The following is a 14308-nucleotide window of genomic DNA, read 5'->3' as shown; positions in this document are numbered from 1 at the left end:
ACAACATTCGGTAACCAACCATATAACTCAAATACGCATAAAACAACGTCGAACCTTAAGTGTTCCGACCCTGCGGGTTCGAGAACTATGTAGACATGACCCGAGAGACTCCTCGGTCAATATCCAATAGCGGGACCTGGATGCCCATATTGGATCCTACATATTCTACGAAGATCTTATCGTTTGAACCTCAGTGCCAAGGATTCGTATAATCCCGTATGTCATTCCCTTTGTCCTTCGGTATGTTACTTGCCCGAGATTTGATCGTCGGTATCCGCATACCTATTTCAATCTCGTTTACCGGCAAGTCTCTTTACTCGTTCCGTAATACAAGATCCTGCAACTTACACTAAGTTACATTGCTTGCAAGGCTTGTGTGTGATGTTGTATTACCGAGTGGGCCCCGAGATACCTCTCCGTCACACGGAGTGACAAATCCCAGTCTTGATCCATACTAAATCAACTAACACCTTCGGAGATACCTGTAGACCATCTTTATAGTCACCCAGTTACGTTGCGACGTTTGATACACAAAAAGCATTCCTCCGGTGCCAGTGAGTTATATGATCTCATGGTCATAGGAATAAATACTTGACACGCAGAAAACAGTAGCAACAAAATGACACGATCAACATGCTACGTCTATTAGTTTGGGTCTAGTCCATCATGTGATTCTCCCAATGACGTGATCCAGTTATCAAGCAACAACACCTTGTTCATAATCAGAAGACACTGACTATCATCGATCAACTGGCTAGCCAACTAGAGGCATGCTAGGGACGGTGTTTTGTCTATGTATCCACACATGTAAGTGAGTCTTCATTCAATACAATTATAGCATGGATAATAAACTATTATCTTGATACAGGAATTATAATAATAACCATACATTTATTATTGCCTCTAGGGCATAATTCCAACACATTTTAATACATTCCATGGGTTTTAGGCTGAACCGAAATGAGGTTATTGTTATTACAAGAGAGCAACATAACAGTTGAGCTTTACAAGAGACATGAGAAGTGTGTTCTCTGCAACGTTTATCACAAAAATGGTAGGGCTCCAATTGCACATACAGTGGATGTGTTCGACAAAGCAAGGAATGATGATCGTGATACTACCAAGAGGTCCTGGGTGCTCTTGGCGCTCCCAACAGTTTTAACTTGTGGCACTGGTAACATGGTGCCCTTGGAGTGCTTGAAGAGCCATGAAGAAATTGACAAGGTCAGTGAATTCGCTTGGGATGAGCATGTTTTAAGCGTTGCAATGAATGAGGTCAAGAAGTGCCACGAGAAGATTAAATCACATGATATCACCAAATTCTGGGTTGGGGGCTGCTTCCCTATGTTAGCAGTATATGTCTTTTCTTCTTGGAAGTTTTCAATCACCTCACAATATGTTTTTGGTTTTTTATGATCACATTTCTTTCTGTCTAAGATATTATGTGTTGTGTTACCAGGTTATTTACATGGATCATTTGACTTTTCCTCACGGTGCGATCAACAAGCACCAATTGAACTATTCTCTCCCAAGGGCATGCTTTGTTCATCCGATCGACTTTGGTCTTGTGTTGGAATATCTCAAGAACAAGCTATCTTTGGGCAAAGCCTAGTTCGGGAAGTGTCGTGTGAGTTTTCCTTCCTCGTCCGTTTGCAGAATTTTGTTTCCAGTTTTGTTTTTATATCGATTGTGTCGTCACTTTTTTGTTTTTCTTATTTTACTGTATGGCGTGCAGTTTCGACCTTTGTGAGAGACATCGTATGCAACATTGTCTCGAGAAGGCGGAGTCACAGGTGTTGTTGTAGGCAACAACGGCGCAGCTCCTCAAGATGTGGATTGTGATGATACTTAAGATTGCGGTGCTAAAGATGTCCACATTAATGAAAACCAAGATGCCGTTGGTGCAAAAGACAACCCTATACAACCAAGATGACGTTGATGACGAAGCGAGGGTTGGTCTTAAACTCCTTTTCATATCCATGAAAACAATGTGAATCTTTTGTCGTGAATCATTTTCAACAAAAATAGTTATCCCTTTGTGCCACCACTATAATATAATTATACCTTTTCATGACTTATCTATTTATCTATGTAATGCTTCATGGCAACCAAAAAGGCTATCAATCCACAAAAACACGAAAAATACTTAAAATAATTAATCGGTTAATACGGTCAGCCAGGTCCAGAAAATATTTAGAATTCTCCATTATTTTATTCTATTTTTTTTACAAGGGAAATATATTAATATCACGGAGATAACAATTACACCCAACCTCCACCACAGTGCAATACCTTAATGACACTACACATGCACACAACCAAAAAAGGAAGAAGAAGCTAGAACAAAAGAAAAGTCCCACTATAGTGATCTAGTCCTTCAAGCAGCAGTGCAAACACCATAAAAACAAGAGCTGAATTCTAGATTCTTCAAAAGTGATGCCTAAAAAAAACAGTGCACAAGCACAGTCATTGCTCGATCATAGATCATAGATTTTCATCTTGAAGGAAGTCCATGCCCTCAAAACAATGTCTTCAAAAAGACCATTGCTAGTCACAACCAATCAAGGCAGCGCCTTGGATTTTCACCCTGAAAAGGTAAGACCTTGAACTTCTCCTGTGTTGTCGCCCCACTTGTATGCTGCAGCTACGAGTCCCGAAACACCAAACAAATTCCTCGTCACCGCAAGGACTCAAGCCACCATAATATTCCTCACATCACGATTTCCATGACATTCTTTCCCTCTCACTTCATCATGGAACGAAAAAGACATGTCCCATGATGGCAATAAATATCATAGTGTCGCACCGCTCCCTCCAGAAACAAAACGGTCAAAAAAATATGGGTGTGCACGACCGTATCTCATCCGATCCAGCAATCTCTAGACATGAGGCGTCCAAGGGAGTTCGTCGGCAGAGCCATCCGAAACTTGACACTCCGGCAGAATTAAGGACAAGCATCAAGCAGATCCTCGTCTTGACGCGAGAGGAACCCTTTGGGCAGAACGACGCCCCCACGCCTTCGCCCGTTGGCTCCCAACAGTAGGTCAAAGATTTGAGCGGACACCACCATCACCACCTGTACCATGCGGAGATGAGGCACTTAGCCGCGCCAAGTCCCCCAAACCAAGCGTCGTGCCGCCCTTGCGGCCATAACGGTCACCGAAGAAGACCGAAGCCGTCGCCGCATGTTCGTCTCCTTCACGTGCACCTCGACGTCTAGGTCTGTTGATCTGCAGCAGGTGAAGATTCCGCCACATGGTGATGAAAGGCTTGCGTCGTCAACCGCCGCGCAAGGAATGAAGTCCCGTCGCCACCGTTAGCCGCACAGGCTTAACCCGATGTCTGTCGTCATCGATGATGATGGGAAAGGGGGCGACGAAGATGAAGGGGCGTGACAAGTGCTAAGACATGAATCGTTCGAGCCGGCCCGATGAGATGGCCCATAAGGTGACCGATCTTGTGCTCGGCCGGTTGACCGACGCAAAGCATCACTTCAAAATCAAGGAGGAAGGGATGGGCGAGTGTGTTTTTTTGTGGCGTGGTCTCCGTAGCCGCGTTGCTAGGATGACACGCCAAAGAGTCGTTTTCGCTCCAATTTAAAGCATGTGAAGAAGGAAATGAGCATGAGAAGGCAACAAAAGGCTCTACGAAGCGAACCGCCGACGCGTCTGTGCTTGTGTCAAGCACGGAAACCTAACCCACCAAAACACGGCAATGCCTAAAAACAATCAATTAATACGGCCAGCTGCCTAAAAAAAGAAGTAAATACGGCCAGCCAGGCCAAGGAAATAATAATAATAATTAGAGAAAAATCCCCACATTCATTTCCTCCTATAAAACGCCCGCCCAGGTCCTCCATAGCCTCCCCAAGCATGAGCTCCCCTCCCCTGCTCTCCTCCACCCCTCCCATGGCCGCCCCCAGTTCCTGGGCCTCCCCGTTCCACGAGACCACCGCCTAGCACTGCCGACCGCTCCGCCGTCCTTCCCAGTCCTCTCCGTCCGTCCGTCCCGGCCATCAATCTTCGTCGAGCAGAGAGAGAGAGAGGAAGGAGGCCAGATTCGAGCGAGATCCATGGGGAAGTACGTGGAGCTGCTGGACATGGGGGTGCGCATCGCCGCGCGGTTCCACTCCCACTGCCCGCAGACGGCCCGGCTCTACTACCACCCTCCCGCCTCCTCGTCCGCCCCCGGCGCCGGCGACGGCGGCGGGATGGTGCCTGCGGGAGGCGCGGCCGCCGGCGCCGTGGCCATGATGAAGAGGCAGCAGCGCGCCGCCGTCGACGCCACGGAGATCATCCTCTACACCGTCGTCTAGGCCGGCTGCCGCTGTGCTCGGCTCGTCCGGATGTATCCGCCATTCAAGAGAGAGAGGGAGAAAGAGAGATGCTATCTTTTATTTTAGTTTTGTTTCTGTTTTCGAGGAGAGGGAAATGAAATGACTAAGAGAATGTTCGATTGATTGAATGAATGAATGGATTGAAGAGTTTGCGAGTTAAATTCGTTCGATTTCTGACGCGTTTTTGTGATTCTTGTTGAAATCGTTGCCTTAATCTCTTGCTCCCTTTCGATATTTTTTCCAGCGTGATTGGGATAGTCTGCTCACAACACAACAGGAACCGAGCATCTGTCTTTATTTTTACTTTTAAGTTAGAAGCACTGCAGATTTTCCTTAAGTCCTACGATTTCAAGTCAGGCCGGTTGCTGCTGCGCTCATCCCGGATGCCTCCTGCCATTGTCATGAAAGAAAGAGAGATGCTATCTTGTTTTATTCTACTTCTACTTTTTATTTATTTCCGAGGAGAGGGAGATTGAATGCTCATCCCGGATGCCTCCTGCCATTGTCATGAAAGAAAGAGAGATGCTATCTTGTTTTATTCTACTTCTACTTTTTATTTATTTCCGAGGAGAGGGAGATTGAATGGTTCTCGCAAAAAAAAAAGATTTAATGGATGGATCTAGAAATTTGTTTGATTTGTGGTTGCTTTTTTTTGCCTTCCATGTTGAAATCGTTGATTGAATTTCTTATCCCCGTTTGGATTATTTTGCCAACGTAATTTAATCGGGAGAGGCTGCTCACAACAAGAGCCCCTCTCTTTATTTCTACCATTTTCGTTGCTTTTTAATAACATTTTTTTGACCCGTTTTTAATAACATTGTAAAGGAAAGGCACAAGCGGCGCAATGGAACAGCAAAATCCTACTCCAAGATACCGAAGATCGAACCCCATTCCTCCGCCGTCCTCGATGGGCGCGTGGCAACCGCAGGTCGCAAGATCTGCCGGGCCCCCACCCTCCCCCTCCCGATGGAGTACGTACTTGGAAAGCCGGCTCGCTGCTGCCGTGCGCGGTGGGTGTGGTGCGGGGCGCAACAGGGGGAGGCACCGACGCAGCCGGACGGTGCGCAATTTCTTCAACTGCTTTGATGCTTTCCAAATGAAATAAAATTGTACGACCGGTTCGCTTAATGAAATCGGACCATGGTGCTACCACCTACCAGTAACTTCGCGGCACCAAGGAAGGAACATAGGATTCTAAATAGTACGTGCGAGACGAGCGTCGAGCTGTCCCCATCCCCGCACGTTTGTTTCCCGTCACCGCGGGAGCGGGATGGATGGGTGCTGTGAACGGCCGTGGCGTCTGTGCGGTGGGTGGCGACGGACGCGTCGTCGTCCCGATATCCGCGGGGCCCCGCCGCGATACTACTCTCGTCTCGGGCAATGTTGACGGGAGGTGGGCTTCTCCCGTGCTCCGCCCGGTTCGGGTGCGCCGCGCCGGGGGGAGGCAGACCTGCAGATGCAGACAGACGGCAGGCACTTTACTACCTCCCTGCCACGATAAAATAATATGCTATTCCCTCTATGAAGTGAAAAGATCTCATTCCCGTTCAAAAAATATCTGAAAGGATCTCGTTCGCTAGTACTAACTCTTTTCGGCCCGAGAAAGAACGTAGAGAAATATAAACGCGTGGACGGACACTGAATAGAGCGGTTGCCCCATGCCAAGGAGGTGCCCTCAGAGACAGCGTTCCTTGCACGTTGATGCCGATTCCTTGCTCCGCTTACGACTTCTCCGCTTTCTAGAACAGACTTTTTTTTTCTTTATTCTTTTCGTTCAAGAGGAAGTCTGTGGAATAGACTTTTCCCGCAAAAAAAAAAAAGACTTGCTCTCCAGAATCCGTTACCTTTCCGCTTTTTTGACCAATATGCCTGCACTTCTAACATCGAGCTTTCTGCTGAAAAACAAACCCCGTACCTAGTCGGGACGAGATGGTACCGTATGAAGATAGACGCAGCCAAACAATCTATCTAACCCAGTCACATGCATGGATATCGGCAAGCAAATGCCTTTTTTTCTTTTTGGGAAGACACGCAAGTGGTTCATTTGTTTAGCCTGATCAATCGTTGGCCGCACATGAGAGGGATCCGCAGAGGATGGGGAGAGAGATTGAGCGGCGGTGAGTCGTCGCGTGCACCTCCTTGTCGCTTCCTTCTTGGACGCCGCCGAGCCGTTGGAGCTTTGGATGCTTTGCTTCCTGCCACCCTTCTTTTAATAAACTAGTGGGCCCTGGAAGTATTGCGCCCATTTTACTGCGTCGGTGGTGTGGACGGATCATCTTTGCAGGTTCAGTGGTTCTCGTCAATCGTCACCCAACAACGCAGGTAGTAAGGGCGACGTGGATGGTCGGTCGTCTTGACTTTACTATGCCTGCTGGTGCCATGGGTGTGCCGAGCGGGGACGATTTCACTGTTTTGACTTTTTAGGCCAACTCCACTGCCCGACATCATTTTGTCGGCGCGTTTCGGGTAGAACGAACGAATACCGTGGTCCAACGCACCTAAATGGACAAATGTTCGGATTTTGTTCTTTTCGATCCATCCCCGATCCAAACTTGCGCCTAGTTTGGGGATACTGACATCGCGCGGACGCGTTCGCCGCACGCCCTTGTCCGCCCGTGGTCCGCGTGTCGGGGACACAAGTACTTCCAGAAATTCCAACACATACACCCACTCTCCCGCCCCGCCCCGCCGACGGCGTCGCCGCTATTCTCCGGCCACCTCATCCCCCGGCCGTCCATAGCAAACCCGTCCTCGCCATGGCCGCCACCACGCCCGTGCTTTCGTCGTAGTTTGGGCGTCGATCGAAGGAGGTTTGGCCGTCGCCGTCGTAGCCGGCGGCAGAGTGGATACGGCCGCACGCGACGTACCACGGCGGCCACGGCAGCTTCCGACGAGTGCTTCAGAGCGGCCAGTAGCCGGCCACCAACCACCCCTGCATCGAGGTGACTATCGCGGCCTCTTTGCCACCACGAGCGCAAGGTGTTCGACACTTTGTCCGCAAAGGTATGGACAGTGGTGATGAATTTTTCGTCCATCACTTCATTTATTCATCGGACGATTCGTCATCCGATGATGAAGATATTGTGGTGGCTGCAGTGATGGTTCACGACCACATTCAACGACAGTTTCCTCGGTACAGGGGGTCATTCCCTGGCCGCGCTCCCAACCTGAACCGCAACAGGGAGAGAGGCCAGGCCCTGCTCTATGTCGATTACTTTGCGAACACACCGCTCTTCAAGCCGGATAAATTCCGTCGCCGTTTTCGTATGGCAAGGCATGTGTTCAATCGTATCCGAGAGAGAGTGGTTGCTCATGACCCATACTTCCAATGCAAGACGGATGCCCTTGGCAAGCTAGGATTCTCCTCTTATCAGAAATGCACCGCGTCCATCCGCATGCTTGCATATGGAATTCCAGGCGATCTGGTGGATGAGTACGTGCGTATGAGTGAGACAACATGTCTGATGTCAATGTACAAGTTCTGCCAGGCTGTGATCGAGGTGTTTGGCCCTGAGTACTTGAGGCAGCTAACTGCCGCTGATATAGAGAGATTATTGGCGACCAACGCAGCTAGAGGCTTTCCAGGCATGCTTGGCAGCATAGATTGTATGCACTAGGAGTGGAAGAACTGTCCATTTGCTTGGCAGGGCCAGTACAAGGGGCATGTCAAAGCGCGCACTGTCATATTAGAAGCGGTGGCTTCGCATGATCTTTGGATATGGTATTCTTTCTTCGGCATGGCAGGTTCTCACAATGATATCAACGTATTGCAGCGTTCTCCAGTCTTCGCAAGGCTTGCAGAAGGCCACTCCCCTGTCAACTTTGAGATCAAAGGCCACCAGTACAACAAGGGATACTATCTAGCTGATGGTATATATTCTTGGTGGTCAACTTTTGTGAAGACTATCTCGGACCCCCAAGATGAGAAGAGAAAGAAATTTGCCCAAATGCAAGAGTGTGCTAGAAAGGATGTGGAACGTGCTTTTGGTGTGCTTCAATCCCGATGGGGTATCCTTCGAAACCCCGCACTGTCATGGGATGAAAGGAAGCTTTGGGAGGTGATGACTGCTTGTGTGATCATGCACAACATGATCGTCAAGGACGAGCGTGATGACAGTATCTTCGACCAAGGATTTGATTATCAAGGTGAAAATATTGAGCCCCTACACCAAGAACCGACCACGTTTCAACAATTTGTCCAGTTCCATCGTGTGATGCGTGATTGACACACTCATTTGAATCTTCAAAATGACTTGGTTGAGCACATGTGGGAACATATTGGCAACCAATAGATGTATTGGTTTATTTTATGTTCATACAAGACAATTTCGATTTGGTTGTAAAACTATTTTATTTAGAGACAATTTCGATTGGGTTGATGTGCAAACTTGTTTTGATACGAAAATATGGGCATTTTAGGCCCTAGCGGACAGGATGGGGCAAAAGGATGCAGCCGCGCGCTGGGCGCACGACCACCGCATCCTAGAACAGGCCCGAACACGACCCCATCACCCTACCCAGACGGACAGAATCCGGGCAAAACGGACGTCCGTTTGGGGTCGCGCGGTGGAGTTGGCCTTACATAGTTTAGCTTTTTTTGTCTGATTTTTTTATCGGACCGCCCACCCTAGCGGTATGCATACACATTTTATCGCCATAGACAGTGGTGGTAGGGGCGTTTAGCTCCGGTGATCCAAAAAAAATATCATCCGTATTGATCCGAGCCTATCGTCACTACCTGTGACGGTAGGGTGTGTATATCCACCGTAACAGCCGGTGACGATAGGAAAAAGAATCCGATCTTTTTTTTGCAAACGAGATTAGATCGGACTACAGTTACCAAAAAGGGTCAAAACCGTGAATTTGTTCCCCCAGCGGTAGGTGAGCAAGTGAGCGTAAGAGCAGCTCCAACACGCCGATCCATTTCGTCTGTGCGCGTCCATTTGAATCGTGGTGGACAAAAGAGTCGACCCAACGCGCCGATCCAAATGGACAAGCGTCCGCTTTTCGTCCGGCTGTCAGCCCATTCTCCACCCATTTTTGAGCCTTATTTGCATCGGCGCGAACACGAGAAGGACACGCGCGGCGCCCACTTACTCCTTCCCCTCGCCCGCTAGTTGGTCGCACATTGGTCATCCTCTTTCACCCCATATCAACAACAAACCCTCGCCACCTCCGTCGCGTCGTCATCGCCTCTCATTTACCGGTGCCGACACACCTCCCCCAACGTCGCCACCTCGCCGCCATCACGGTCTCGCCGTCGGGACATCTCTAGGCCAACCATCTGGTCCAAGGGAGGCGCGCGTCTCTTCACCTGCCAGCTCCTTCGACGACGCCCGCAAACTGTTCGACAATTTGCCAAGGTACGGACTCCGCCGACGCCGTCTATTTGGGTCGGCGCGTTGGAGTTGCTCTAAAGGTTCATTGTGTAATACATATGATATTAGTATGATATTGTAAGATACTGTATTTATAGTGTATATCATAGGATAATTTATTTATTATCATGTATGCTACATATTTCCTTCGTTCTTAAAACAAGTCTTTTTAGAGTTCCAATACAAACTATATGCGGATGTATAGAGACATATTTTAAAATGTAGATTCATTCATTTTGTTTCGTATGTAGTCCGTATTGAACTTCTTAACTTATTTTTAGACCCTTTATACATTCCACCATAGACTATATACGGATGTATATTGACATATTATAGAATATAGACTCATTCATTTTTCTTCGTATGTAGTCCATAATGAAATTCCTGAAATGTCTCATATTTAGAAAGGTAGAAAGTATGATACTCAACTATCTTTTTCTTCAATTAATTTTATGCCATCTTATGAGAACTCGATAGCTGACATGCATTATACTATCTATGATACTTCTATTACAACCAGCCTCACTAGCCAATGACCGTCAGCTCTGAAAAATACTTCCTCCGTCTCAAAATAAGTGACTCAAAAATGATTCAATTTTATACTAACTTTAGTATAAAATTAAATCATTTTTAATTTACTTATTTTAGAACGAAGGGAGTACAAATCAGTTAGAGCTGGCTAAATGGGTCGGCCCACATGTTGCGCCTAGCAATTCATGCACAAACCCTCGACTAATCATACTGGCCCGCCGGCCAGTCACGCATGGAAGCCCGCATGCTGCGCCTAACAATCCACGCACAACCCCTCGGCTAATTTGTTGTTCGGTGTTCTAGGTTTTTTTTAAGTCATTTTTGGTTTATTGAACTATTTTTTAGGCCACATATACACATATAAATTCTAAATAAAAAAACAAGTAAATGAACCATGCCGTGTCGGTATGTATGCCGAGCATCCCAAGCATAGCCCGTATCGCGCATGTGTGCTAACGGGCCGTCCGACCTAGCACAGCTTGTTTAACTAATTTTGAACTCACCAGAGTACAAAGAGGGATTTATCATCCTCAAACGTCCGTGCGATCTTTCTGTTCAACAAATTGCCAATTTCGGACCATGCATACCCAACCCAAACGATCAGGTTGTTCGACACCCCATACCCAACCCATATCTAGGATAGATATGGGAGAGTCAGATTTAACCCATGGTTGCACACTGTGCCCCTATTATGCTCCCACAAACAATACGTCTATATCAAATACTCCCTCCGAAAAGAAATATAAAAGTGTTTAGATAACTAAACTAGTGATATAAATGCTATTATATTTCTTTACGGAGGGAGTACTAGTTAAATTCCTCATTACTCTCGACTGCTTCGTCTCCAATGTTGTCTCCTCCCTCCCATCCCCTCTATCATTGCTTGTTTAGACAACGAATCCGATTCAATCGACTCAGCGAAGCTCATCAAGGTAGATTCTAGCTTGTCAAGAAACTCGCGCTCCGCTGGTCACGGATGGTCAAAAGTGTGAGCTCGAGGGTCCGGAGGGGCATATGTAGCTTCATGTCGGGTCATGGTCACACGCCGTGGTCCGTGCCTTCCCCGATCATGTAGCGGGGCTACATATGGCGTGTGACACCTTAGCACGTGCTCCTCCTGTGCGGCATTATGTTTGTCAAGATGCTCGCGCTCCGCTGGTCACAAATGGTCAAAAGTGTGAGCTTGGGTCCGGAGGGGCATATGTAGCTTCGTGTCGGGTCGCGGCCGCACATCATGGTCCGTGCCTTCCTCGGTCACGTAGCGGGGCTACAGATGGCGTGTGACACCTCCAGCCTCCGCTCCTCCTTGGTGGCATTGTGTTCTCATGCCCGCATCTCAAGCCTACAGTTGCTTGAGTCAGATGCGCCAGCCTATCGCTATGCAAGTTAGACGGCGGCCGATCCAGCCGGTCCGACTATGGGTCATGAAAATCTGGGTTGGGGCCGCTTTCTCCAACCACCCACCGCCATCGACGAGATCCTCGACGAGGTCATCCATGGGACCTTCAGCTCGGTGGAGATGGAGCCCCGCCGGTGTCGCTGCAAAAATGCAATGATCCTTTGCAAAAATTTGATGACCCTTCACATTGGAATCGACGAGTCTGAGCGCCTCGCGAGGGAGAAGGCGGATGCCAAGGAGAAAGCCGGTCGGTCATGGGGGAGCATGCTCGTGCAACCCAACATTTGAGCAAGACCCGATCTGTTGGAAATATGCCCTAGAGGCAATAATAAAATAGTTATCATTATATTTCCTCTTTCAATATAATCGTTTATTATCCATGCTATAATTGTCTTGAATGGAAACACAAATGCATGTGTGGATATATAGAAAAAACAATGTCCCTAGTGAGCCTCTAGTTGACTAGCTTGTTGATCAAAGATGGTTAAGGTTTCCTGGCCATAGACAAGTGTTGTCATTTGATAACGGGATCACATCATTAGGGGAATGATGTGATGGACAAGACCCAAACTATAAACGTAGCATGTGATCGTGTCATTTTGTTGCTATTGTTTTCTGCATGTCAAGTATACATTCCTATGACCATGAGATCACGTAACTCACTGACACGGGAGGAATACCTTGTGTGTATCAAACGTCGCAACGTTATCGGGTGATTATAAAGGTGCTCTACAGGTATATCCAAAGGTGTCCGTTGAGTTAGCATGGATCAAGACTGGGATTTTTCACTCTGTATGACGGAGAGGTATCTCGGGGCCCACTCGGTAATACAACATCACAAACAAGCCTTGGAAGCAATGTGACTAAAGAGTTAGCCACGAGGTCTTGTATTACGGAACGAGTAAAGAGACTTGCCGATAACGAGATGGAAATAGGTATAGAGATGCCAACGATCGAATCTCGGGTAAGTAACATAGCGAAGGACAAAGGGAATATTATACGGGATTAACTGAATCCTTGACATAGAGGTTCAACCGTTAAGATCTTCGTAGAATATGTAGGATCCAATATGGGCATCCAGGTCCCGCTATTGGATATTGACCATAGAGTGTCTTGGTCATGTCTACATAGTTCTCAAACCCGTAGGGTCTGCACACTTAAGGTTCAGTGATGTTTCGGTATAGTTGAATTATTGATGTTGGTAACTGAATGTTGTTCAGAGTCCCGGATGAGATCTCGGACGTCACGAGGGTTTCCGGAATGGTCCAGAAACGAAGATTGATATATAAGAATGTTGCATTTGGCTTTCGAAAAGATTTCGGGCATTACCGATAAAGTACCGGGAGTGACAAATGGGTTCCGGGGTTTTACCGGGAGGGGCCACTCACCCGGGAGAGGACCTAATAGGCCTATGGGTAGCGCACCAGCCCTTTGTGGGCTGGTGAGGCCAACCCAATAACCTATTTCAGCCAAACCAAAAATAAAAAGGAAAAGGAAAAAAGGAAGGAGGTGGACAAGTGGGGAAGGAGTCCTCCACCAAACCGAATTGGAGGAGGATGATAACCCACAAGTATAGGGGATCGCAACAGTTTTCGAAGGTAGAGTATTCAACCCAAATTTGTTGATTCGACACAAGGGGAAGCCAAAGAATATTCTCAAGTATTAGCAGTTGAGTTGTCAATTCAACCACACCTGAAAGACTTAGTATCTGTAGCAAAGTATCAGTAGCAAAGTAGTGTTATAGCAACAGTAATAGTAGCAGCAGTAGCGACAGAGTAACAGTAGCAGCAGTGACAGCAGTAGTAACAAAGTAACGTAGCAAGGACCAATAGGAAAAACTCGTATGCATTGGATCGGTGATGGATAATTATGCCGGATGACATTCATCAAGTAACAGTTATACCATGGAGAGATATGTAACTAGCTCTAGTTCGTCAATGTAATGTAGGCATGTATTCCGTATGTATGTTGGAAATATGCCCTAGAGGCAATAATAAATTAGTTATTATTATATTTCTTAGTTCATGATAATCGTTTATTATCCATGCTATAATTGTATTGATTGGAAACACAGTGCACGTGTGGATACATAGACAAAACACTGTCCCTAGTAAGCCTCTAGTTGACTAGCTCGTTGATCAAAGATGGTCAAGGTTTCCTGACCATAGGCAAGTGTTGTCACTTGATAACGGGATCACATCATTAGGAGAATCATGTGATGGACTAGACCCAAACTAATAGACGTAGCATGTTGATCGTGTCATTTTGTTGCTACTGTTTTCTGCGTGTCAAGTATTTGTTCCTATGACCATGAGATCATATAACTCACTGACACCGGAGGAATGCTTTGTGTGTATCAAACGTCGCAACGTAACTGGGTGACTATAAAGATGCTCTACAGGTATCTCCGAAGGTGTTAGTTGAGTTAGTATGGATCGAGACTGGGATTTGTCACTCCGTGTGACGGAGAGGTATCTCGGGGCCCACTCGGTAATACAACATCACACACAAGCCTTGGAAGCAATGTGACTTAGTGTAAGTTGCGGGATCTTGTATCACGGAACGAGTAAAGAGACTTGCCGGTAAACGAGATTGAAATAGGTATGCCGATACTGACGATCGAATCTCGGGCAAGTAACATACCGAAGGACAAAGGGAATGACA

At 47.1% G+C, this 14308-nt stretch overlaps 1 protein-coding gene across 1 annotated transcript; it reads left to right on the top strand.

The window, feature by feature from the left end:
• The first annotated feature begins 3856 nt into the window (after positions 1–3856).
• LOC123449335 lies at positions 3857–4497 on the top strand. Its single transcript, XM_045126528.1, has one exon. The coding sequence runs from the start codon at positions 4073–4075 to the stop codon at positions 4313–4315; it is 243 nt and encodes an 80-aa protein (XP_044982463.1). The 5' UTR covers positions 3857–4072; the 3' UTR covers positions 4316–4497.
• Positions 4498–14308: the final 9811 nt, after the last annotated feature.

This window comes from Hordeum vulgare, chromosome 4H (genome assembly GCF_904849725.1).
Source record: "Hordeum vulgare subsp. vulgare chromosome 4H, MorexV3_pseudomolecules_assembly, whole genome shotgun sequence".
Classification (NCBI taxonomy): Eukaryota; Viridiplantae; Streptophyta; class Magnoliopsida; order Poales; family Poaceae; genus Hordeum; species Hordeum vulgare.
This window is presented reverse-complemented; position numbering and strand designations above follow the sequence as displayed.

Coding starts and splice junctions, on each gene's coding strand:
- LOC123449335 (XM_045126528.1), top strand. CDS start 4,073: ATGGGGAAGTACGTGGAGCTGCTGGACATGGGGGTGCGCATCGCCGCG.